Below are 27,143 nucleotides of genomic sequence, written 5' to 3'. Positions count from 1 at the left end.
TTAAATACATGTCAATTAATTGTGGGGGTTCCAATCCAGTTTAGGGGGCTACCAGACCCATTGAGTCAGGGTAAAGGGTAAAAAATGAATAGAAACAAAACCATATTGTTCTCCAAATGTTTTATTTAGTCACAATCATCTCTTAAAGAATAACACATTGTTTATACTGTGTTATTATACTGTATATGTATATGTGTATGAAGTTCTATCCAAGACTCGAAAAGCATCTACTGTGTTTGACTTTTTGGAATGTTATTCAAAGGCAGAATCTTGGAGATGATACTTCCTAAAAATGTTCCTTTTTTCGTAGATTTTGTACAAACATTTTTTTTTGTTTTAAGTTGTTGTTGAAGACGATGTGGTCTGGACTGTAAGGCTGTAAGTAAAACACGGATCAGCAACCGGCAATAAAAACCACAATCCACGGTTTCCGAAAATAAACTGAAAAAAATGTACGCTTTTACTTCCATCCAATGTGATACTAGCACGATACGAGCACTGGACCGAGTAACATCTGAACAGAGAGCCCGTCTCGGACTTGTGTAAAAGGGACGATCCGTCCGTCCGCAGAAGTTTTTCCAAAACGGACCCCACCCCACGCTGGGGTCCAGGGCCGCATCTCTGCCTTTCGTTTCCTCCGGGGTCTGATAAAAATCACAAGCACTTCTAGACTGAATCACCAGTGTAAATGGACCGTTAAGCTGCTAGAAGCCAATGAACTGAAGGCCTTTTTTTTTTTTCCAGACTCAAAGGTAAACATGAGGTGTGGTGGCCCCTAAAGAGGGCCCGCCAAAGGGCAGCTGAGTCAGCTGCTTTGTAAACAGAACGGCTGCTGTTGTTCTTCTCTCTCTCAGACAGACACCCCTTCCGTTGGTCGGACATCAGACGTCTTCGATCTCCTTCCCCTCGTCCTCCTGCACCGCCCCTACAGACAGAAGGAATAAGAACAGGTGAGTGTGAAGGTCATTGAAGGTCATGCGCTCGTGGATAGCAGTACCATTCCAGGTGTGATGCTCAGCGGGGTTGTGTTCATTTGTTTCTTCGTGAGTGCGTTGTGATAGGTCAGCGGTCTGTCCGTCATGCAATTTTGACGGGTTTTTGGGGTCGATCTCCGCTTTTCTGTTTTCTTGCACCTTGTTTGCCAATTCTGACCCCAACGCACACACACAAAAAGCAGTGGGAATTAGGTTCAGGATTTTAAATTCGTGGTAGACGAACTTCTTTAGTGATCGTCACATGAGTTCATAATTATGTAAGAGATTTTCTTATTTTTTAATCATTACTTTTCTGCTGTAAATCATCATTTCATTCTCACTATTACTGCGTTTGATTTCTTTTTCACCTCATCTTTATTTTCTTTCTTAATATCTTTTTTTGAACAGGCTATTCTTTTGACTGATCACATGCAAATCGGTGACAGCTAAATATTGCTGACAATGAAATTTTCTCTGATGACAGTTAAAATGTTTAATTCAGTTCATGTTTAATTCAAAATTGTTTTAGTACAGTTGAAAACATTTTAATACAATTAAAAATGGTTTGAATATAGGTTTAAATTGTTTGATTACAGTCAAATATTGTTTAAATAATAATAATAAAACAATAACATTGTTTGAAAAATAATGATTATTGTTGTATTAACGTTGATAATAGTTTTATTACAGTTTAAAATAGTTTGAATACAGTTTAAAATAGTTTGAATACAGGTGAAAACTGTTTAAATTGCAGTTGAAAATTGTTTCTTTGCAGTAGAAAACTGTTTTAATACAGTTAAAAAGGTTTGAATACAGGTTTAAATTGATTGATTACAGTTGAAAATGTTTCAAATACACTTGAAAACTGTTTAAAATACAGCTAACATTGTTTGATTAGAGTTAAAATTGTTTAAACACAGTTGAACATTGTTTAAATATAATTGAACACTGTTTAAATACAGTTGACTATTGTTGGATTATAGTTGAAAATTGTTCTAATACATTTGGAAACAGTTTAAAATACAACTGAACATTGTTTGAATACATTTAATGTCACTGAAATTGGTTGATTATAGTCGCAAATGGTTGTTATTGTACATGAATAATAAAAACTAAAATTAAGTGTGATTTTAAGTATGTGATTATATTAAATAAAAACTAAAGAAAAACAGTTAAATAAATATAAAAACAATACAAAAACATGTTCTTTTCTTTGGTTGTTTTGTTTTCTCTCTTCCTTTCAAAATTAAACTTTTTATTTCTTTCCCTTTGTTGTTTTTCTTTCGTTAAGTGAGCTCAAACTGTGTAAAAGACAGTATTCCTTGTTCAGTCAGAGATATTATTGAGTTACCAGGCTGCACAAAATAAAAAAAACAAAATTATATAATTTCTGTGGTATTGATAATAACTGTCTGAAGGGTGTTTTATTTTTATTTTGAAAATAACAACATTAAACACAAAGTTACATTAGTTTGTGATGCTTGTTCTGGTTCACTTCTACGTGAAATGTTGACCGTCATGCTATTTTATATTTACTATCTGAAGGCTGGAGAAAATAAAGTCAACATTTAACTAAGCTCTTTGAAGTGCAGTGTTGACATGTAAAGCAGGAGATCTATGACATCGTTGATGACATCATCACCACCACACCACTATTAACACTGACGCACACAGAACAAAGATATATTTAGTGAGGGAGGAAGTTACACTAGTTTATTTATTTTTAAAACCAACATTTGCCTTATGCTGAACCCATTCACAAATCCAAAAAAATATATATTATTGTTCAAATTGACGACCCAAAAATACACCTACGGGAATTTGCTCGAACCACAAACTCATGATTTGATACGAGGTTGTGATTCATGCCACAATTACTGTGATAAGAAACCTATATACGTTTATTTTATTTGAGTTTTTTTATGCTTTTGAGTGCATCATAGCTATTCCTATTGTGTGTGAGTCTGTGTGCGGTTGTGTGTGTGAGCACCATGCACGGACAGCTCCTTCCAGCGCTCCTTGTTGCTGCAAATGACACTGGACAGGTGTTTCTTCAGGGTCGGAAGGTCGATGGCGGTCAACGAGAAGTCCATCTGTCCGTCGTCGAGCCCGTGGCGTCCGCTGCTGTGTCTCTGCACCGACTCCACCGTGACCGAGCCACTTCCTGTCAGACTGTGGAGACACGCGGTACCGAGACGTTCAATGGCTTCACGTTGGTTTCGGTAAAAACCTCGTCGATACCTGGACCTTCTGTTCCCAGTTTCCCGAGCCATCCTCTCTTCTTCGATCAAAGGGCCGATCACTTTCTCGGTGGTGTCGATCAGGACCGCGAACGTGGGCTCCACGATGAAGTCGATGAAGCCTGGGACCAGAAAAAAAGTCAGTGGGACCATAGCTGAACGTCCGAAGACGACTCTCACCGATCTGAGACTGGGCGATCATTGTAGCTTTGCGGTCGCAGAGAGGAGAAAAAGGAAGACCGAGTTCTACCTCTTTATCGCCCTGGAAACCAGACACAGAATAAAGTCATAAAGGGAGTTTGCATAAAGTTTGCTCCTGAGGTTAGAGCTGCTGAATCAACAGAAAACAAAGGATTAAACACTCGGGAGCGGACATTAAAGAAAAGGCTGATCATGGTAACAGAAGATTACGCCTCAAAAAAACTGACTCCCCGAATGAAAGTGAAGGTCTGATGAAGCTTTATGAAGCAGTGTCATGTTGTTTAGAGGTCAGTAGGTGGCGCCATTAGTTTAAAAATTGATGCGATTTGATTAGAACAGTTAGAAAATAGTGCAGAGACAGCCATCTAGTGGACTCTGACAATAATGACACTGCTTCATGAAGCTTCAATAGACCATCAATCTACTTTCGACCAGGAAACGACTTGAACTTTGTTGAGGAAACCATCAAGAAGAAAATAAGTGTTTTTGAAGATGCCACACATGCGACGATAGAATAGTTTCAATGATCTTGATGGAAGAGTTTACCTGTCTGAAGAACTCCTCCATCAGACTGTGGGTCCAGTGGTGGTGCAGGGGCCATCCTTTGGCGGGGTGGCTGATGTCGGCAGCGTGAAGCATCAGCGACAGAACCTTGACTTTGTCCATGCTGTGGGGGTTCACAGGTCGCTTCATCATATATCAACATCATGGCAACAATTCCTCTCCAACATACGGACGTCCATCTGATAAAACGACCAACCTACGCTTCGCTACAGACTTCCTTATTGTTACTGGTGTGTGACTTAATGATTTGCAGTACTTGTCGTGACAAGAAAGAGCTCATCTCCCCCGGATCAGGACTAGTGCAAGTTGGTCAATCTTCTGATTGAGCAAGGGAAGGAGGCACCGGTACTAGCTTGCGTCCACTCTTCTGGAGCATCTCAAGCGACCGGAGCCTCCTCTACCCCGGGTATGGGATAGGCCCCAGCAGTCGCCTCTGGGATGTGACAGTGGACAATCTCAGGGTCGACTAGGTTCACAACCGGAACCGGTCCAAGCATGACGTCCACCGTTTTGGAATACCTCGCTGCAGACAGACATGTGGCTTTTCCAAGTACAATGTCTTGCTCAGAGACACGTCCATATCTTGACCCCGCTGTTACTGCCCCCCAGTCACGTGTCAGGCTCTAGTGGACCCACGTCTATTATCTCGGTCGTTGAACTGGCTTTCACGTCACAGATCCGTGTGCCAGCAGGGAGAATGTGTCAGTGTCCTCAATGGTTTCCCCCTTTGGGCTGTGATCTGTCGTCTCAAAACTGGACTCTGTTCAAGGACGGGGTCGTTTTCTCACTTGCCTTGTGAGAGTGTCCAAGTTATCAGCACATTTTGAGTCGCCCTAGACCCCAGTTGTCCTATCGCTCTCAGGTACCGGCACAAACCCCGTCCGGATGAAGCAACACATCTGATTTGTAGGGTTGGAAATCCCTGCTTCAATCCCTACCTTCATCAATAGCGTGATAGCTCAGATGGTAGAGTGGTTGACTCGTGGTCTGAGAGGTTGCGGGTTCGATCCCAGTTCCGGACGAGATTGTGGCGTTGTGTCCCTGAGCAAGACACTTTACCCTGATTGCTCCTGATGGTTGAGCTGGCGCGCTGCCTAGCAGCCTACTCCCATCAGTATATTCTCCCATTGTGTGTGTGAATGGGTGAATTTGTAACTTAGTGTAAAGCGCTTTAAGTGCTGAATAAGCATAGAAAGCGCTATATAAGTAAGAGCCATTTACCATCAATTCTGCAAGTACGATTTGTGCGTTCCACCAGCTGTACCTGCATCTCCTGGTTTTCATTTGTGTCACCTGTTGTCTAACCTCCAGATGCTAATCACACCTCCTTGTATTCTACCTGCATCTGCGTGGACATTCCTTGCAGTTCCAAGTGTTGGTTTCTACCAGTGATCTACCATGACTTTGTGTCTACTGATGAGTATTCTCAGTCCCTGTAAGCGTTTCTCTCTCTGGCTTAACACAAGCCTATGGTTGGCCCGTGTAGAGCTGAGGGTCTACACTCAAGTTAAGGGTGTGATTCGTATGTTGATCAACGCTACCAGGACCCGGCAACAGAACTACATCTTGGGGGTCACAGGTCAAACTGCCGTGGAAGGGGGGTCTTATAAATTCAGGATAAAGGATAAACTCTCACCCATCTCTCTGCGTCAGAGTGTTCCTCATGGTCTTGATCTGCTGGAAGTGGCAGGACATGTCCGTGGACATCACCATCTCGATCACCAGAGCCCTCAGCTCCCTGGAAACAGGACGTGCACGAGTGTGAGTGAGCGTGAGCGTGAGCTGTTCTTTCTAGCTCTGGTGGCGTGTGCTGTCACCTCCAGTCGTCCTTGTTCAGGTTGATCAGAATGTTCATCTCCTCCTCGGCCATGAGCTTGTAGGCGGCGCTGACGTGATGGTTCTCCAGCACCGACTTGTCGTTGTAAAAGATCGCCACGTCAGACCTGAGAGAAAGGGATAATATCTCATAAGAATTTTCTCCCTTTTCTCCAACCCCCTGGCTTCCCCTTTTCTACTCCAGGAGGCCGTCAGGTCTGGTTCTGCTCGAGGTTTCTGCCTGCTAAAAATAAGTTTGTCCTCGCTACTGTCAGACTTTGATTTACTCATTATGGATTCGTTGGGAACTGTTTTTCTTATCTCTTATATCAGTGAGCAGAGAAGCAGATGGAGCACGAATGCTCCTTCCCTGGTGCAAAACAAATAGACTCAAGGACTCATTCATTCCTCGTGCTATTAAATTGTACAATTCTGAGTTCAGGGGCAGGAGTGTATCTTAGTAGTGATACTCTCAAGTATCTTGATGTTCTGTTCTATGTTAGTCTTTGTATCCTTTGTCTTTTTTATTTTTATTTGATCTATGTTCTTTATCTTTATCTTTAGACTTAGATTGTATCATATTCTCTTAATTTCTCTTTGTTCTTGTTCTTATTTTATTTGGATTTATTTTTTATGAAAAATTGCTGTATTTGCTGTGGCTATTGGAAAAAAACAATTTAGTTGTTCTACCTTACCTTACCTTAAATAAACTGCAAATTGATTTAATTTAAGTTTGTTATAATTTTTCACTTAAAAAGACAATTTATTTAAATACATATTTTTACATGCTCTATGAATTATGAGTGTACCTGGTGCTGATGTGAAAGCTGTTGGTAGTTCCTGTGTGTTCAAAGTCATGGATCGCTGCAGCAAAGACCATCGCCAGGATCTCCAACTCACTGAGCCAGTGCTGGACGCAGTGATACGATACGATGAGACAACCTTCGAGGTGGTCAAGGACAGATCAATAAGAATTTCCTTGCTCTACCATGAGTCCGGTGTGAAGCATCAGGAAGTGTGCTGTCTGGGTGACGTCGGCGGCGTGGATCAGGTTGTGGTACGGGTTCTTGTGTTTGCTGTAGCCGTTCTCCAGAGCCTCCACAAACTGGACCAGGGCCTGGACCGGGATCTGAACACAGGATTCAAGGCCATCAATGCATGTAGTCGAGGGATTGTATGACGACTTAAACTACCAAAGTTTAACACTTTTTCTTACATTCATATATTAATTTTGTTTATATTCATGGCCACATTTAATATGTTTTAATTGTGTTATAACAAAAAAATGTTCCTGGTACCATCAGGTTTTCTTCATCCCACGGGTATTTCAACATAAAACATTTAAGATATTTCACGGATGTTTCAGTTATGTAAGATTTTAAATTACATACTTATAACTACATAATAAATAGATAGCGGTTTTCAAAGTGTTGAGCGCGACTTCCTCTGGAGGGCGCCAGAGGGCTTAAAGGGAGAGACTGTGAGAGAGAAAAATAAACTGAAAAAGACTATATGGAGAAAAACTGGTCGATTTTAAGTACCTTAAGGGAAACTAAAGAAGATACACGGAGAGAGGAAATATGATAAATTATATGTATACTTATGTTGACAAATAGGTCTTAATATAGTAAGTCAGTAAGTAATTTGTATTTGTAAAGCACCCTTGCTTTTATATTAAAATGTATTGAAAAAGATGTTCAAAACAAACACATATATATGTGAAAAGAAAATTCTATAAAAACATATAGCTGTTCAAATATAATATTAGAATACATTTTAAAAACATAGTTTAGTAGTTGAGTATATGGCTGTAACCTATACATGTTTAATATAATGCTACTATATAAATATATATTAAAAAAATTAACTCGAATGACTTGATAGAAACTTTAGATGATTACTGATGAACACCGTAACCAGTTAAACTTGGGGTACAAATAACCTGTAGTTCTGTACCAATAATAAAATAATAAGATCCTTGTTTAAAATAATTTCACCACAGATTTACAAGGAAAGTAGGCGGCTTGAGAAAAATACTTTACCTCTTTATTATTGACTATTATTGTTGTAAAAACTATAATATACCAGCAATAATTAATATCTTGAAAATATTTACTTGTTAATGTCTGTACCTTCTGATAAATATTTTTATTATCAAGCAATGTTGAGTGTAGTTAGTATTAATTACATTTAAAATATCTATACTGTTGGATCACAATGCTTGATGTTGATCTGCCTTTTAAACAATCATCTTATCATTAACCTGATAAATACAGATTGAAAGAAACATTTTTTTATTTATTAACATTTTGTAGCACACTCCTTAAAGCGACAATCCATTCGTTCTCAAAGGTTGTGTTTGGCTCCCCCGTGTGTCTAAAAATGAAGGTGCGTGTACCCTGAACCTGTTGATGAGATCATATCGTGTCAGCAGGTCATAGACCAGAAACTTCAAGGCATGTTCCCCCGTGGCCTCGTGGAAGGAGAAGACATCGAACGACCACTGATCCACATCCTGCAACACAAAAAAATGATCCGAAAAATGACCAAAAGACAAGGTGGGTTACAAAAGTAAAGTCTTGACTCCATACCCATGACACATAGGAGAGCAGACCTGAGTCCCTGTTCACCTCTTTTCACCCACACACATCTCTATTTCTGACCCATCAAATTTAAGCAGGGTCAACAGAGCGTGAAGAGATACACATCATTATTTACCTGTCTCAGCAGTAGACCCCTACATGTTCTAATGGTCTGAAAACTGACTCCTGCATGTCGAGGTATTAACATGCACAGTAGGTCTAGAGCTAGAAGAACAAGGGATTCCTTCCATTAATACGACCAGAAACATCAAAAGCACTACCTGCTTAAAAATGAAACTTCATATTCTTTTTTTTTATTTTCAAGAATAAAAACAGATGGGCTGTTTTTAAAACACTTCCAAGGAAGATGTTTAACCTGACGTCGACCCCTTTTCCTGATATGCACATGTTCAGCAGGTTTTCAAAATAAAAGCACAGGAAACATCTTCAAGGAAGGCTGGGTAATCAAACAAAAACAATACATACATACAGTAGTTCAAAGAAAAATCCACCTCATAGAAAATGACTAACATTTCATTAGTGATGGGTTGGTGGGGTTTCATGAAACAGTGTTTTTCATTATCTAAAGCACTAATTCAAGCAACTTGGGGCCTCACTGTGTGAATTCTGGGCCCTCTCTCCCACAGTCCTAAAACATACAGAGATTGATTGAACTCTGGAAATTGTCTGTACGTGGATGGTTGTGTGTCCCTGTTTGACAGACTGGCGTCCTGGTCAGGATGTCCCCCGCCTCTCACACGAAGATGCTGGGATAGGCTCCGGACCCCCATGACCCCCGTGACCCCCGTGACCCCCGTGACCCCTATATGGGATTAAGAGGCAGAAAATGGCTGAATATATGATGATACCTCATTAATGTATCACTAGTATTGGTAAAGAGGGTTCATTGTGCAGCCGGGTTCCTGACCGCCTGTTTAAAATCCATGACCACCCTCGTATATTACATATATGACACCTGTCAGTCTCTCATTTATTTGACCCAGGCTTTAGTTTTGAGCAGCAGAAAATAAAAAGGGATTGTGGTTCTTCAGAATGATTGATGCTTTTTAAATGTAATGTGTCCAGGCATATCACAGGTTAAGCTTTTTTAAGTTAATACATAAAAAAAAAAAAAAAAAGGTCTACCACTGGTTAAAATTTGTGTTTGATTGAATTTGCTCTGACTGTTTAAATCCCTTATAATAATGAACAATAATTAAAACTGCTTCTGGTGATCGATTGAATTGATTTGTTGCTTGAAAAGACGATTTCCTCCTTTTACTTAGTTACTATTGATTCTCCATCCATTGATCTGCCTGAGATCGTTTGCCTATGCAGTCACATATCTGTGTTTTTCTGGTGGAGTTCCATCAGCAGCACATTTCTAGGGTCACACAGCGTGATTACGGGGGATATTTACCTTGAGTGCGTTCAATGCGGTGGGGGGGTACGTGAGGCCGGCCATGTTGGAGGTACGTCTGTACATCCTGGTGTCGAAAAACAGAAGAAAAAAGACATGAGATCACATATAGATCAACAAAAGCGAGTCACCATCCACTGAACGTGATCGGGTCACCATGGAGACGGGTCCGAACACACCAGCTCTGTCATTACGCCGCACCAGTGGAGCACTGTGTGATGTCTCAAGACAGTGTTCGCACGATAATCCAGCTTTTTACCGCTTTTTGTTTTTTTGTGAAGGCTTAGAGTGATTCAAATTTCACTCATTTTCTACTTATGTCGACAACTTATTTTCAGAGTAATCCTTTCCTTTTTTAGAGATTCAGGCAGAAATGTTAGTTCATTTTAATGTAGCAACTGATGCTCAGTTGTCGTCGTCTTCATCTTCGTCCAAAAAGACACATTTAAAACATACAAATACGTCTATACTGCTTGTCTGTAATGTTAATTAAACAAATTAAACAATATATTTTGCTGTTTTTAGTGGAAGCTACAAGGCCATCTTGCATACTGACACTTGAAATGTGTTTTAATAATGATATACTCAGGGCAGGAGCTGAGAGACTAGGAGCTTCCGCTATAATCAAACTTAAAATACAGTTCTCCAACCCTCTGGCTCCCCCTCTTCCTCAAACCCGGTCACTGCAGGAAGCCATCAAGTCTGGTTCTGCTCGAGGTTTCTGCCTGCTAAAAGGAAGTTTGTTCTCACTACTATCAGAATTTGATTCACTCATTCTTGATTTTTTGGCAACTGTTTTTCTTTTCTCCTATATAGTCTTAAATTAACTGCAAATCAATTGGATATAAGTTTGTTATAACAAAGCTTTTGTAAGAAAAATGTATTTTGTCGAGGTTTTAATACAAGACGAACCTTACAGGCGAGCAGTATGGAGGTATTTGGATGTTTTTAAGTGTCTTTTTGGACAAAGATGAAAACGAGGACAACTGAGCTCAAGTCACTACAATAAAATGAATAAACATTTTTGTTTATAACTATAAAAAAGGAAGTGATAACTCTGAAAATAATCCCAACCCTTAGTCGACATCCAAGACCGCAGTGATCTCATCATTGATTCAGAACGGACAATGTGATGATTTTTCTCGAACAGATCTAGATTTGTTTTTTCTATACAGAGCTAACAATACTATGGCCATGAGTGGCACTCCTTAAACCATCCCACACTCACAGCGTGAACGACTTCGACATATGCCATGTGTCCGATTTAGCCCGGGGGGGGGGGGCAGCGGTCGAACACGAGCCACAAACTCCTGCGAGATGGAGCCATGTTGTGATCGCAAGCAGGCAGCAATCATGGAGTTAATGACTGACATTGGACTGGCAAAGCGAGGAGGGCGGCTTCTATTTGTGGCTGACGCTGTAATGTCACTCGGTTTTGCAGGGTGAGGAATAAGGTTCGACCTCCACTATGTCTCCCTTTTTCTTTGCTTACCTCTTAGTTATAATTTAACTTTAAAGAGAAGTCAAAGAAGTCGAGTACTATTAAGTTATTAAGGGTTGAAGAGATGTGTTGCATGATTCTCAAGTGTCTCTCGTTCTTAAAGAAGTATAAAATGATCTAATATAATCCACAAAGTGAAGACACTTTATCATTATACAGTGTCTTCACAACAGTGATGTTTAATGAGGCCTCATCACTAGTGAAAACATTTTAACAAGAATTCAATTGAATTACAGATACATTAAGGTCACAAGGCTCGGGGGCCAAATACAGCCCTTCCAGTCATTTTATGTGGCCAGCTGGATGGTTGGCTCATATTTAACTTGATCGATGATTATGTTGTAAATCGTGATCTATAAGGATACAGGTGTTCAAGCTAAAATAAGTAAGTAAGTAAGTAAGTTAGTAACTAAAGGTAATTTTTAAGCGCTTTTCTAGACCAGAGTCACAAAGCGCTTTAACAAACAAAAGAAATATGAAGCTAAAATACATGCTTTAAAGGGTCGAGACACATAAGAAAACACAGGAGTCCCAGAAAAACAAGGAAAAGCCTTCACAAATAAAAATGAGTCAGAGGGAGAGGAAGATCGTCCCAAAGCTTATGAGCAACAGCCTGGAAGGATTTCTCTCCTCTGGTCTAGAAGTGTGTTCAGGAACCATCAGTAGATTCTGATCCACAGACCTAAGAGCCCGAGCTGGGCTGTAAGGCTGGATCAGATCATGACCATGAATATTTCTGAAAGTAAGAACCCGAATTTTAAAGTTGATCCTGAAAGAAAGAGATTTAAGGATCGGGGAAATGTGAGTTCTTCTACTAGAGCTGGTCAGAATTCTCGCTGCCGAGTTTTGTATTAACTGCAGGCGAGACAACTCCTTCTTTTGTTTAGACACGGAAATAAACTGTTACAATATTCCAAACAAGAAGACACAAATGCATGGATCCAAATCTCCAAAAAGCTCCAGATCGTTTTGCGACATCATTTTCAAGTTTAGAGATAACTGACTGGGATTATTGACGTCAACAATTATAAAGGGTTATGATACAAGCAAAACTAATGTTAAAAGGAAGGCATTTTCTCAAAGAGTGTTGGACAAAAAGACAACTTGGGATGGGATTGTTGTGTTTTTGGGTTTCAAAAATGCTACTTGTGTACACAGTGCAATCTCACCTTGTGTAGTATCGCTCATTATGTTTCGAGGTTCAATTAAAATTGAAGGGCTTGTGTCTCCATTTACAGTTTGTTTGTTCTTCTAACAGCTTATTCAGTTTAACAGGATAACAGAAAAAAGTGACAATTAAATCAGGCAACGTGTTAAATACTATAGTAGCCAAAGTTAGATCATACATTATTATTATTATCTGAACACTGCCAACTTTTATTGACAAAAAGAGCATTATTTAATTTAAACATCTTTTTAAAAAGTGAATCAATAAATTGTCCAATTGTTTCTTCTACCTTCTCAGTGTTGGCATGAATGCATCAGAGATCACAATGGTTACCTTTCCACAAATATTCCGGCTTGAACTGCGTGGACGATGCTCCGGAATCTCGGCTTCTCCTCCGGGCGCCGTTTGGACACACCCATCTTGCGACTGAAGGTGCAGGCCAGCCAGTCCCTCACTTCACTGGGGACCGACTCCACCGGGAGGTCACTCAGCTCGTCCTCCGTGTCCAGCAGTCGTCTGAAGATGGACAAAACGTGGATCAACATGCCGTGCCTTGTCAGATTCTTCGTCGGTTTCACCCGCTGCTTACTTTGTTTCATCCGTGTAGACCGCATCCAGCATAGAAACGGCCAGCTGCAGGTTTCTTCTGAGTTCCTGGAGGTCCACGACGCCATTGTCCATCTGCTCCAGGACCCCCTTGAGCCTGACATAGCAAACAAATTGCCCTCATTAGTTTAAATCAATCTAACCGATTCCCCAAAACTTTTACAGAAGTCTGAATGTGGATTAACAATTAAGGATTACGGATTAAAGGTGGAGAACATACTGAAAAAAGATCATTAAAAAGTCAAAAATTACTTGAAAAAAATCTACTTTTATAAGAGTAAAAGAGTTAAATGTAGTTGTTATGACTTTTCCTGATAAGGCCTTGTGAGCACACAAACACTTCTCGACATCAAGTAATACTAACAAAACACAAGACAAACATATTTACAACAGATACATTAAAAGCTGAAAAGATTTAATGAAAAACTATGGAATCCCAGGAGTATGGGATGCCAGGAGTGATTGGATATGATTGGAAACATAGAGATCTAAGGGGGGGAAAGTAAAATGAATATATAGATTTATAAATGGATATAAATACACTTATTCATATGAGAATATGTCTCATCAATATTTCAAGTTGATGTGCATTTTCTCCCATATTTTTGATCACTGAATAATGATCTTTTAATAGAAAGTATTGGAAAGCTGTCAGATCAAACGGATATTTATGTAGTAACAGTTCTAAGTAATGACAAAATAATTCACTCAAGCAAAGTACAACTACTCAAAATATGTACATCATAGGTATGTAGCTAAATTATCTAAAAGCTCAACTACTCTAAAGATAAAATGGAATTTGAATAATATTCTTAATTGCCAACAATTGCCATAATTTAAATGTCTCACAGCGAGGAAGAGCCATTATTCTGTCTCTCAAGAATATATCAATAACCGTGAGGAGCTCCTGCACCCAAGAAGACCTATGTCAATATTGGCCATATTTGGTCCTCCTGGAGTTGGGCTGGTTCTCTCTTCACAAGTCCGCGCTCGCTGAAAGAAGGAAGCAGCCGTCTTCTCTTCTGCACCCACACAGCTGCTGTCGCCTTCACAGCATAGATACAGCACATTCTAATCTGTTTCCTCCAGATGGAGCCATGACACCCTGCCTTCTGTCAGTCAGCCCACTCCAACACTGAGGGGCAACGAGTGACATGTTGTCATGAACCTGAAGTGTTCGCTGAGCATCGGAGAAACTTTTGATGAAGTGAATTCCCGAAGGCAAGTGCGATGGAGCGGAAGCTGTCAGTAGAACCTGAAGGATATTCTTGTAGATTTTTTTTAATAATGTTGAGTTTCATCATGAAACATCATATATCCATCACCAGCAAGGAGTTTTGAATCATAGTCGTAACAGTGGCCCCCGTTCAAGGGACCCAAAAGTGGTGATGACGTGATGAAGCCTCATGATCCAGCGCGAAGTTCATCCCTGGGCCAAAACTTTATGAGGCTTCATTTGCTCTACTGCGCCATCAAGTGGACAGTAAGTGTGAAACTCTGACATAATTTGTGCTTAAAGCAATACTTCACCCAATATTCAAACTTCATTTTCTACTCACCCTCATGTCGACTAAGGGTTGGGATTTTTTTTGAGAGTTATAGGCAAAAATGTATGTTTATTTAAATGAAGCAAATGATGGTCAATGGTCTTCGTCTTCATCTTCGTCCAAAAAGACGGACTTAAAATATAAATTTACCTCCTTATGGTGCTCTTCCTTTTTATGTCCATCCATCAATGGATTACTTTATCAATAATCCCGACCCTTAGTCGACATGAAGGTGAGTAGATAATGAGTGAAGTTTGAATTTTGTGTGAACTATTGGTTTTAAATGATTCTGATAATCTACAAAAAAGTGCTTGAAGTACTTATGTTTGGGGAAACTTTTTCGTTACACGCTTCACGAAATGAATCCTGGATTACTCAGCACACACTTGGTGGCCTCTACACGGTAAGACACATCATTACCCAAAATACATAATGATGTGACATAGCTCAGATGGTAGAGTGGTTGCCTGCAGTCCAAAAGGTTGCAGGTTCAATCCCAGCTCCAGACAAGCTTGTGTCGTAGTGTCCCTGAGCAAGACACTTTACCCTGATTGCTCCTGATGGTGAACTTGGCGCAAGTGTGCAGCCTACTCCCATCAGTATGTGTGAATGGCTGAATTTCCCCTCGCGGGACTAATAAGGGATTCTAAAAAAAAAGGCTTTTCCTGGTGCCTTTTGTGAATGGTTAAGATCAGAGTAAACAATACACTTTGAAAGGTAAAAGTGTATATATTTAAGCACGTTTCGCAAGTGCAAGACTATTCAGGACAACCAACTATCTCAGGTTTACTCGGTGGCCGAAAAATTAATGTTTTTCTTTCAAGTCACCGGGTCACCTTGACCCGGAGATAACACAAGGGTTTAACACATTTGGACCACTTATGTGGACATGCTTGTGAGAACCATATATTGTTTTCAAATCACAAAAGATTGTTTTTTTCTTAACTGCAGTTGACAAATAAAACTGTCTTCTCCACAGCTTTAATGTTCCATGCCTGAGCCAAATGACAAGATTGACAACGACATGATTTATCCTTTGTTTTGTCCTAATGGTGGGCACTGCTTTGTCCCGCACCCACTCAGACAGCATGCCTGACAAGATGATTCTTTATGATTTTAGAGAAAAACGCAGCAATACTTTTGTGCTCGACAAGGAATGATAAAACATCCCTTTCGGGTCTGATAATCATCTCCTGGTGGAGAATTGTCAAGCGAAATCTAGAGAAAAAAAGCGGCTAGCAGGGAGGTTTGGTTATTGACTCAGTGTAAAAAAGCCGGAGTAATCTTCTGATCTATCCTGAGATTCGCTACGACAAAACCAACCCCGAAAATGGGAGACCACCAGCACAGTTCCCATTTAAATTGCACACGAGTTAATCTACCATCGGGAAATAAAAGCAGTTGGGAATTTGGTTGTATTCTCGATAAACTGACATTTGTATTCTTTAATGCCTGCTAAACTCCATAGCCTTTTATACAATGGTTTTTATATATATTTGGAAAAAATAGTTTAACTCTCCATCAATTTGCGAATTATCTGGCCGCCCTGTCAAATTTCAGAACACTGTGTCGTCCACCAGTCTAAAAGTTTCCCCACCCCTGAATTAGACTCAACTGGCGACGGCCTTACTGCCATTGTCATAGCAACCAATCACCGTCTTGTAAACTAAATAAAATCACTTGCAGTTGCCATGGTAACAACTCCTAACGTCATGAAGAAAAACGATTTCGGGGGACTTTTGGTCAACCAGATACAGTAATATCCTGCCACTATGAAGGAAGTGATGGATCTGGTGAACTGTATATAAAGAGCTTTTTCAATCACCAAACGGAAGATAACAAGGGGATTCGTTCTTGGTATCCATTCGTCGATGGTTGACATTTAATTTAAAGCAATATCCGGTCTTCTAAGCTATAAGCTCTAAGCTAAGTAGTTGAAGATGGTTGACGACTGATAACTGGTAACAGTCAGTGGTGTCAAAATGGTGTCTCCTTCCTGCGATGGAAAAAAGAGGAGAAATGCATCATCTTTTTTTTTCCACCCAAAAATATGTGTAAGGGTCCTTTGTCTTCAAGCAGTCCCTGTAATCTGCAAAATATTTTTTTTACATTACTTTATCTTAATACAATTTAAAGTCAGACTTTCACAACAGCCTTTGACTAAACAGTAAATAGTTAAATATTTGCATTGAAGGCTTGGTTTATCTTAACATTTAATATTGGGTAAATCAACGCAACTTTTCGTTGAGTTATTTTACATAAAGTTGCTGACCTTGGACAGAAGACTTTGGTTTTAAAACATTTTAACCACCAAAATAACTTCTTGTCCTCCTGAGATGAATATATTGATGAAGATTATACTTAATAAACATGTATTTTAGTCGAAAAATGTCCATGAAAACTTTATGTTGGAGAGTTTTCCAGTTTGCTGGTTGTTATTGAAACGGCTTGATAAGATGTACTTGCATTGTGAAAAGAGTCCAGATCTGACATTGTTTTTGTCCAATATTCCTTTCTATCATGTAGTCACTTATCTTGCAAATTTCTCTCAGTATTGATTTCTGTCCCTCCTTCCATTTCAGCTAAATATGAGACATTTAGTGTTGTTCACTTGAAAGAACCAGTTTGCTTGTGAACAACCTATTTCTTAAAGGGCAACTAATGTGTCGATTTAAGTGTCTCTTCAATTGATCTTGGACCTCTATAGTACTCATCAGTACGTGTCACATGACCTGAGGGCACTTTAGTCCACACTGCTCCACATCTGCATACAAATGATGATCATTACCCATCATTCTTAAAGGTCATTTGGATGTGGATTTCAAGAATTGTCACTACACTTCAATAAAAACACTTTGCAGATTCTCTTTAAAAAGCTCTTAAAAAGCACTGTCTACTACTCAATGAATCATGAGTGTCTTGTTTGGTCAATTTCTTCATTTGTATCCTAAAATAGATGCTACGCCTTGATCTATTGGTTGTAAAGTAATTCCCCCGGGAAGTCCCGTGACCCCTCAGTTGAGATGAAGACCAAGGATGTACAGTAAATACTGATCACAACATAAAGAGTCCATCTAGACTCAACAGGAAAGCCCCATGAGAAGAATAAGGCCTCAAAGCTATCTGTATTCACAGCGGTGACAGGAAAGCCATTGGCCCCCCTCCCGTGTCGGGATGGTGGGTTAGTCTGCCTCGGGGCATGGCATGCTGATTCCCCCTTTTTCCGTCAGCCTCGAATTAGGCAGCAGGAATTCTGACGGCTCCTTCAGCGCCCGGTCGGCGAACTCAAATCATGGCTCCTCCGCGGGTCGGCTCTGAGCCGGACTTCAGGGCCGAGCATCATCAGTGCGTGAGGAAGAGCTTGATTTGAATCCACGACTGACGTGTAAATTAACTTTTTCCCGTTGTCGTGCCGACAGATTCCTCTCCTCTCATCGTTCGTGTCCCTGCTGCCGTCCTTCTGCTTGACAGCCGGCCGCGACGCTAGCCTTAGCAGCACTTCTAGACGCGACCTAGCGTTTTTCTGCACGATCCATCTGCAAGGTCTCTCAGCGGCAGAGAGGAAGATGTAGGGGGAAAAAAATCTCTTTTTATGGATGCCAGGAGACTGAATGGGGAAGCATTAACACAGACCATTCACATATATTGAAAGTTTTAAGAGAGCTTGTTAGAGAAATCTACAAAAGATGGGAGAATGCATGAATACATTGGTTTGTGGGGGTTTTGATGGTGAAGTCCTGGGCAAAAGTTTATGGAATTTACTTTACATATAACATTATTATCTCACTGATTGTATGTATTCACTACTTGTATGAGAGAGAAATGTGTAAGTGTCTCTGTGCCAGGTCTCTGAAGAAGTAAACGCCACCCCGATCTTTAGAATATTAACCTTTGGAGTAAGATAAATAATGGCTCATACAATTGCAACGAAGATATAACAACAAACCAGCAGCTCTGGGCTTCAGAGAGAGTTCAGTCAGGTAGGTAAAGTGTTCTACTTTCTCACTTGTTTATAACTAAAATATGTGACTTTAAACCAGATCTGATTTCTATTATTTTCTCTTTGTTTAAGTAAAATATGAAAATGAGGATTGAAATAAAGCCGACTTTTAGAATGATGAGATTCAGATTTTTCCTTTTTTTTGTACATGTCGTTGCAAACTTATAAATGTATTTCAACACAACTATAGAACTTAGTGGAAGGCTCCAATTGCTTGTGGTGCCAACTAAAGTGTGAACTCTAACTGAGAGTGCCATCTAGTGGCCTTTAAAACTGTATCACGATACAGCATCTGTATCATGATACAGTTTTACAGTTTTATGCAAATAAATATCTCGTAACAGTGATATTAACCCACGATATGGCGAGGGAGTACTGTAACTCTGGCGCTTATTCACAAAAACAGGAACTTTAAAAGGTCTCAGAAAGAAACACCAGGTCATCTCAAGTCCAGGAGACAATAAAAAATGCTTTGTAACAGAAAGATGGTACCTGAGAAAACAATAGTAGAGATGATGAGAAGGAAAAAGCAATTGCGTTGTTTCATAGCGACAGTAACTAGTAGCGCCTAATAGAATGCCTGAGATAATGGCTACCAGTGATGTATGTAATGACGCGAGACGGTAACACATCTCAGTAGGTGCACTTGTAAATGTTCTTTTAGATTGACTCACCTCTGTGATGTGTTCTTGTACTTCTGCCTGAAAACAAAGACAAAAAAAAGAATGGTCATTCAAACATTCATGTATTGACTCTCTGTGTGTGTAAAAAAAAAAGACAATTCAAAACAATAATGTACAATTACACACCATTTTTGAAACATGCATAAATCTAGGACCAAAAGTGTTTTGTCAGATTTTTCTGTTTCGGAAAATGGGTTCAAAAATATTCCAAGGATAAACCCAAAGTTTCCAAGCTTGGATCTCATGGATGTTTTCTTGATCTCCTTGGGTGGGTCCTGGAATAAAATTCGGAGGGGTCTGGTTTCAAAGGTTTTCGTAGAGCACACCGCCAACTGTTTAGAACGGCTGAGAAAACCTTAAAAAAAACAACCCAACTTTGTATTCTCCTTTCATAGCATTTATTGGAGCATAAATAGCTTTGCTCAAGGACAACACTGCATGATCATCAAAGACTGGATCTGGATCAAGGTCTGCCGTTTGTAGAAACCAAGTATAGAAGTGTGTAGTTACTCATCAAGTAGCACAAGGCCACTGCTTCTTCTACAGTAATGGGCTCCATGAGTCACGCACTAGGGTGGCCCTGAAGGGTAAACGATAATTACAAGCGCCGTGACAAGGCTTGTTGCTAATTGGACGGATCGCACGTCGAATCCTTTGACGGGTCGAAAGTGATGCTGTTGCACGTTACACATCCTGAACCGGGTTCCAGTGCCAAAGCCTCAAGCACAAACCCGCTCAGTAAGCAAAGAGTCCATCAACACTTGGTGGTGGTAAGTGTCTTCCCTGTCCTGGTGTTTGGGTTAACACGACATGGTTTGTCTCAGAGGGAACTGATGTTTGAAAAACAGAAAGAAGCAGAAACTGCTGGATGACTCTGGGCCGGGATGATAAAACACAAACATTTGCCAAGACACTTTTTTTTTTTTCTCCTGTCGGTAAATTTCTTGTTCACATTCACTCTTTTGTTTGTCCGCCAACTGGTTATCGGCACAAGAAGCTGTTAGGTCTGTTGACTGAAGCCGCTCCTGCCAGACAGCTACTTATGTGTTTGTTGGTTCTGTTGTCCAACTCATATGTGCTGAAATCAGACGCACCAGCAGTGTCGGTCCAGGATGGCACAAACACTCACCATGGTCCCCAAGAATAAAACACCAGCTGCACCGATATATAATGTTATTAATATGAAAAAATATGAAGCTTAATTGGTGCTGTTGACAGATGAATTAATTATTATTTAATCTAATGCTTCTATGTTTAAATCCCAACTAAAAATAGCTTTTTTTTTTTATTTAGATTTGTGATTGTGTCAGATCAAAAGACGTGTATATATAGGACTAAATTGTCCTTAAACAGTCATTTATTGTTTTAAACAGAGGCTTGTCTCAAGAGGTGCCTGCAACCTTTAGTTTCCACCAGCAGGGGGGGGATATTTCTGTGACAAAATTCACCAGACCACTCAGTGTCCGCTTCAGGGTCTGACTGACCATTGTTTAAACCTTCACAACTCAAGCACAAGAAGAACAACAAACACAGCGAAACGATATGACACAAACAAAAGGCAATAAGAAAAAGTAAAAGGTTAAAGATCTATGTATAGTTTTGAATCTATTAAAACAAACAGTGAACCAATTATGACTGTACCAAATACACTTCGTCTGTTTGAGACCTAACAAGTTGTCTAAATGTTGACGTAAAAGCTATGGTCTGTCTGCTATCACGAGCCTCTTAACCTGCCGTCATTCATCCTGCTGTCAAGACGACACCACTGTTGATGAAAATGTGTTGATTGTCCAGATGACTCAGTTTACTTCCAGTGTGAAAAACATCTTTTAATAGTTGTTTAAACTACTGTTAGCATGTTAGTAATAGAATGATCCCATAGTTTAAACTAAATATAGCCTTTGTATACATTTTAGGATGTACTGTTTACTCCATTTTCCACCATTAAACATACAAAATAAATAAAATAAAGTCTGATCATTATATCATTTTTGTTTTTGAAGTGAAAGCTTCTTATTGTTAAGCAGTTTAAACCTGTTGAGAATAATAATCTAACTTTTATTAATGTTTCATATTTTTTATAGTAAGTAAGAATTAGAAATGTATTTTTATATACATCCGACACTCACAAGCACTAATCTAATTTGTGTCTAGTTTTTGGCAAACACTTAGATGACTACACTCTTCTAAGTGCCTCCTCATAGACTCAAACATCTCACCAGAGAAAAAAACACACCTTGAGGGCTTCTCAGTGTTGACAAACAAACACAGATGTTTTCGTGACTTCTATTTACCTTCCAAACAGTGCTAACATTAGCACGGCGCTAACCTTAGCACACGATAACCAGTAGTGATGGGTTGATGAGGCCTCGAGATACAGAGTCTTTATTTTGAAAGACCACTAGATGGCACTCTCTAGTTAATATCTTTGGCTTTGCTTTAGTAATTCAATGACACCTGTCATCCTTTATCACTGAGAGTGCCATCTAGTGGCCTTTCAAGCTGTATCGTGATACAGCATCAGCTGCTTCAAACTTCTGGCAGTATCTGCAGTTGCTTGTGGTGGGGTTATGAATTAAAACCGAGGGCACCATCTTTTGTTCTCTTAAAATTAGGAAACTCTTTCATGAAGCATCGTCATCCAATCAGCAACTTTTTGTCATTTTTCTGTAAGGCAGCGTCGATGCTATTATCTAGAATAATAGACTAAAAACGCTGCAGTGTGAGTGTTTGGTCTCAGCACAGCTGCAACGAGAGCCGTCGTATCCTGTTCTTTTGGTCTCTAGCACAGGCCACCACTACATCTGTCCTCTTGAAAAAAAACCAAACACAGTTTAATCCGAGACAGCTATAGCCCTCACACTTCGCATAGCACCCAGCCAGCTGGTAAACGAAAAGATCTATGCACTGTGAAAATGCACTCTTGCCCACAGTCAGTGGGACTCGGAGCCACCGGCCCCGGCGCTACGTTCACACTCGGAAAGAGTGCGTCTTGTGCCCCCTTTTCCTGCACGCCTTATACTCCGTGACAGCTCGCTGACTCACCCCCGACCAACCACATCATTAATGCTGATGATGTCACCGACAGATCGGGCGCTCGTGAAAATAACCGGACTCTAAAGCCATTAAAGACAAAATTAAGTTTCACGGAATTTAGGAACTTGCAATCCACAGTATGCTTCAATGCTGAGGACAGGATGACAATAAGGAAGGTCATTGGTAGCCCTTACTTGAAAACATACCTGCTTCAGGGAAACTATGGGAATGTCCGCTCGGCCTGCTGCCATCTGGTTGACTCCTCAGGTCAATCAAGTTCCACATAGGGATCAATAGTCCAGAATGAGCCATTCTGACTAACTGACACATTGCTACCATTTTTTAATAACTGAATATTGACTTTTCAAATAGTCTATAGGGATCAATAGGCCATTCTTTAGTTGTGACCAATGGGCCATTCTGACTGAGCGGGAAACTCCCACCATTTTTGATAACTGAGTATGGACCAAAAAAACAAGGTCAGCGGGGAAAAGTGGCTGAAATTAGATTTCTCCTGAGGTTGGCTGGGTTCTCCCTTAGAGATAAGGGATAATCACCTCACCCAACAATGTGAACTGTGCAGCTTACATGCCCTCTTTATCTGCAGGACGCCAAACAGACGCTGATTCTGGTCTGTAAAGCTCTTCTCCACTTGGTTCCTACTTATTCAAACCCTTTTATTCAACGGACCAGAAGCCATAGTTCCAATGACATTGTAAACATGCCGAAGGCAGAAAAGTTTGCCCTTTGTGCAAACAAAAGAACAAAGTGCAAGGGATGACAAAGTGCAAACATAAAGAACATAGATCGAAATAAAGAACATAGATCAAAAGGAAAGGAAATAACGCAAAGCAAAGGATACAAAGGAAAAAGGATACAAAGATTAACAAAGAATAGAATAACATCATCTTTTCACTCCGCTCCTGCCCCTAAATTCAGAATTAAACAATCTAATAGCACGAGGAATGAATGAGTCCCTGAGTCTATTAGTGTTGCATCTGGGGAGGAGCATTCATGCACTAAAGACTGCGAACGTTAATCGACTGAACGTTTAAATTGTTATCATGACCACAACTTCTGCACTTTATGTTTGTCTAGTTGCACTTTAATATTTCAGTTGTTGTTGTGCTTCCTTTCTTGGCCAGGTGGCTCATGGGAAAGAGATCTTGATCTCAAATTTTATCTGGTTCAGTAAAGGTTAATTAAAATAAATTATATGGTAGGTCCCACCAGTAGAAGACCAGGGTGGAGACCCTGAGACTATTGTTTTCTTGTCTTTGATCCATACTTCTTTCGACTCTACCCTGTTTTACTTTTTGTGTTTCCACCAGCATGGTATGTAGAAGCAGATACTATTTTTAGTACCTGTTCCCGCTGGTTACAAGTATTCGCAAGGCAACGTCGACCAATAGACGACCACTGGTTGGTCAGGGTCTGAAGAGTCAGCAGCGCAACTACCAACACAAGAAACAATCTCAACATTTTCTTTCTAAAAACAAGGTCAAAAAGTCAGTCAAATAAGTCGTCCTTTTTGTGACTGTTTTGTACTTCATCGTTTCTAAGTTTTGAGGTGTTTTGAAAAAGATGATTTAGCCTTATTGGAAAAATGTTTTTGTTTTCCAATCAAGTATAGAGAAGAAAAGTTAGAAGCCCATACAAGTGTAGCAGCTGGTCAACAGGGGCTGTAAGAGCTCGTCCTCAAATTAGCCAGTGGGTTATTTTTTCTAACATCTTATCCACTTCATCCTGGCGCTGCTCCACTCAAGAGGAGTGAAGTGATGTGTGTGCAGCCCAGTAATTCATTAGGACGAGACAAAGGTTGATTGAGATTTCAAGGGTAAACCAGGCCATTGTTCCAAAAAACAAGAAGAGGATTTTCCTTATCAAAGCATCAGGCGGATGATGTCATGTTTGTTTTTGTTTACTTGAAAAAATGCTTCATTTTAATCATCAAAATAACAGCCGACCTCTGTCTACGCTCTCACCATCCGACTTAAAAGTGTGAAACAGGAGATCAGAATCTACGAGTTTTCTCTCCGTCCTCTGCTCCCTTCTCGACTCTCCCGTCTTGATCTCTGCAGAGTTTGCTGCATCACAACGCTGCACAGTCGCCATGGCAACAGGCGAGCGCGAGAAGGCGGGCTCTCTCACATCTGCAGCTGCAAGCCTCCAATTATACAGATGTGGTAATTGTCCTTGCCTTTAGCTGGTTAGCATTCATCACCGGACGGGACACCTAGCTGAAGCCGTAACCTTCCCAACATCGTACACACACACACACACACATAAACACACACATGCTGCAGCCGGTGTCTGTGCCGACATCACCACAGCAACAAAGGCACGTCCGTCTGCAGGAAACAAGTCGTCACAACTAGTAAAAAAAAAAACGCTCGCTACTCACATCCCTCGAAGCCGCAGGAGGACCTGGTTGTTGTGGTTGACGGGGTCCACAAAGTCCTCCTCCACCTGGACGTCTGGACGTCCCTCCTGGTCAGACCGTGGGAGCATCATCCCGCTCGAGTCGCCCGGCTCTGGACTCCCCTCCGGGTGGTCTTGACTTTCATCTGCAGCCTGCATGTTCTCCCGGGTCTTCTCCTCTTCTTCTTCTTCGGCCCGCTGCTCCTCCTCCTCCTCCTCCTCCTCCTCGACGAGGGTCTGCTTCAACTCCTGGCGCAACTCTTTGTCGTAGTTCATGTCCCCTCCTCCTCTTCCTCCACCCTGCGGGGGTCCCTGCTCCGCCACATCTCGCACCTCCACTTCCACCACCTCCCTCTCGCCCTCCATGTCACCGGATGATGGAGTGAACGCTGCGTCGAAGTTTACTGGAAGTTCCCCCCTGCGCCTCACGCCCTCATGGAAACGCTATCCTCAAGTGAGGTCCTGCAGAACTTCATCCAAAAACTTCCTGGAGGATCAGCCCAAACCCCGCCAACGAACGACGCTTCTTGAAGGTCGATTTCTCGGGGTCAAAGGTCGTTCCTCCACTCCATGCTCCTGATACGAACGACTCGAAGTCCCTAGCAACACCGGGAGGACCGGCAATAAAGACAGGATGGAGTGAGTGAGAGAGAGAGAGAGAGAGAGAGAGAGAGAGAGGAAAAAGCAGGAAGAGCAATGGAGGGACAAAGGAGATGCAGAGAACATTGCGCTGTGTTTCCCTGGCAACTCCAAAACCGTTGCTAAGAGTGATGGAATCCTACAGCTGACTGACTCTTATTTTCTCTTCTAATAGATTGGAAAGCCATCATCTTCCATCACTCATAAAAGGAGTTTTTTTCCTGTGAGTGAGTGATGATGTAATGTGTCTCAAAAAACAAGAATTGAAAAAAACAAAAATCTTCAGTCAGGTGTCAGACAGTGAGAAGCCCCGCTGGTGCCCCTAGAGCCCGATTAACGCATTACATCAGTAATTTGTTTTCATTTGCTGGTGTGTGTTGTGCTCACGGGAGGACGAGCCCTGTTGTTTCTAGGCGTAAATATGGAAGTATATCAGTTCCATCTGAATATCGAATGGTTTAATTTAACATTTCAGATGTTCAAACTTGGATTTTCAGAATTGTTATAGGCTTTTCTCTTTTTTTAAACAATTGAATACTTGAATTTCTATATTGAAGGGTCCAATTTGTTTTTGTTTTTTTAATATTTCATTATAACATTAGATTGTATTCCAAATAAATCAAACTTTTTTTTTACACATACACTTTCATATCCTAATAACAAAAAAAACATTTACATTAAAATACAAAAACACATTTTCTCGATTAACTCGTTTTCAATTTGTAGCCTTTTAAATTCAATTTAAAAGCCTCTGGTATAATAGTGCCAACAGACAATACCAATTTAATATTGAATTTAAAAGGCTAAGAAATAAATTTTAAAAAAAAAATAGAATTTAAACTATTTATTTCTGAATTGTTTAAATGTCAACATTTAAAAAGTTAACTTCAACCATTCAATATTGTAATGGCAGTGATATACTTCCATATAAAAAACAATAAACATGCTTTCAAATCTTGGCTAAACAAACCCAACTGTGTTAGGAGTGTTTGTTTGTTTTTGTGTAGATGAGTGTGTATATGTCAGGGTGTGTTAATCAAGGGTTGTGGACCTTCTGCCAACCAAACCTGGTTTGTTAGAGATGGTGTCAGAAACTCGCTGCACAGCAGCGTAAAGTCCAGCCTGGAGACATGGAAGAATATATGGTAAAGAATAAAGAAAACATGTTTTTTATTGAGGCGTTTGTTTTTTCTGGAGATGAAATCCTGTTTACCACAACCACGGCAGCTCTTCTGTGATTGGTCAAGCATCAAGGTTTGTCACCGTGCATCATTAATCCCAGAGTGAGAGTGTCTTATCAGCATTTTATCTAATTTATGTTGTTGTCTTACCTCGTTTACTTAAAAAGCGATACTCATTTTTGCCACTAGGTGGGAGTAACTGAGCGAAGAAGGTCGAGAGACAGGCACAGCGATCTATATTTAACAATTATAAAAATCGTTCAATATCTGTTCTGCAGTCTGTTATTATAACTATACTATAAGAACTAATCCACCTAGTGGCTAAACTAAAGAACTACAATCATGAAAATGAACTACATGACTGGAAAAGTGTTGTGAATTGAAACTACAGGATATCAAATGTCATATATAAATATATATATATCTATATATATATAGATATATATATCTATATATATACAGTATATATATATATCCAAATATTTTTAATGACATTCATGCATCAAAACAGTGAAATGATTAAAATAAAACAAATGCTTGTACAAAATGGATGTTACTGTTGAGT

The 27,143-nt window shown here is 40.2% G+C and overlaps 1 protein-coding gene across 3 annotated transcripts; it reads right to left on the bottom strand.

Moving 5' to 3' along the window:
• Positions 1-103: 103 nt before the first annotated feature.
• On the bottom strand, positions 104-25,374 carry pde1a (phosphodiesterase 1A, calmodulin-dependent). 3 transcript variants are annotated; one of them, XM_087804702.1, is made up of 16 exons: positions 24,742-25,374; positions 19,293-19,319; positions 13,055-13,168; positions 12,799-12,981; positions 9,797-9,863; positions 8,193-8,309; positions 6,783-6,923; positions 6,604-6,704; positions 5,797-5,922; positions 5,616-5,717; positions 3,962-4,082; positions 3,395-3,476; positions 3,216-3,336; positions 2,965-3,146; positions 998-1,147; positions 104-925 (listed from the first exon to the last, which is right to left on the bottom strand). In XM_087804702.1, the coding sequence occupies exons 1-16, from the start codon at positions 25,122-25,124 to the stop codon at positions 882-884; spliced, it is 2,061 nt and encodes a 686-aa protein (XP_087660828.1). In that variant the 5' UTR covers positions 25,125-25,374; the 3' UTR covers positions 104-881. The 3 variants fall into 3 exon arrangements, with proteins under 3 accessions (XP_087660828.1, XP_087660829.1, XP_087660830.1); XM_087804703.1 differs by having other exon boundaries at positions 3,222-3,336; XM_087804704.1 differs by lacking the exon at positions 998-1,147.
• Positions 25,375-27,143: the final 1,769 nt, after the last annotated feature.

This window comes from Callionymus lyra, chromosome 12 (assembly GCF_982586985.1).
Source record: "Callionymus lyra chromosome 12, fCalLyr1.hap1.1, whole genome shotgun sequence".
NCBI classification, from domain to species: Eukaryota; Metazoa; Chordata; class Actinopteri; order Syngnathiformes; family Callionymidae; genus Callionymus; species Callionymus lyra.
This window is presented reverse-complemented; position numbering and strand designations above follow the sequence as displayed.

What these genes read in the sequence shown, in the direction of transcription:
- pde1a (XM_087804702.1), bottom strand. Translation starts at nt 25,124, where the DNA reads ATGGAGGGCGAGAGGGAGGTGGTGGAAGTGGAGGTGCGAGATGTGGCG. An exon ending in GCCGGAATATTTGTGGAAAG is followed by an intron (nt 9,864 to 12,798) that starts GTAACCATTGTG and finishes TTTCGACACCAG; the next exon opens with GATGTACAGACGTACCTCCA. An exon ending in TGCTTCACACCGGACTCATG is followed by an intron (nt 6,705 to 6,782) that starts GTAGAGCAAGGA and finishes CACTGCGTCCAG; the next exon opens with CACTGGCTCAGTGAGTTGGA.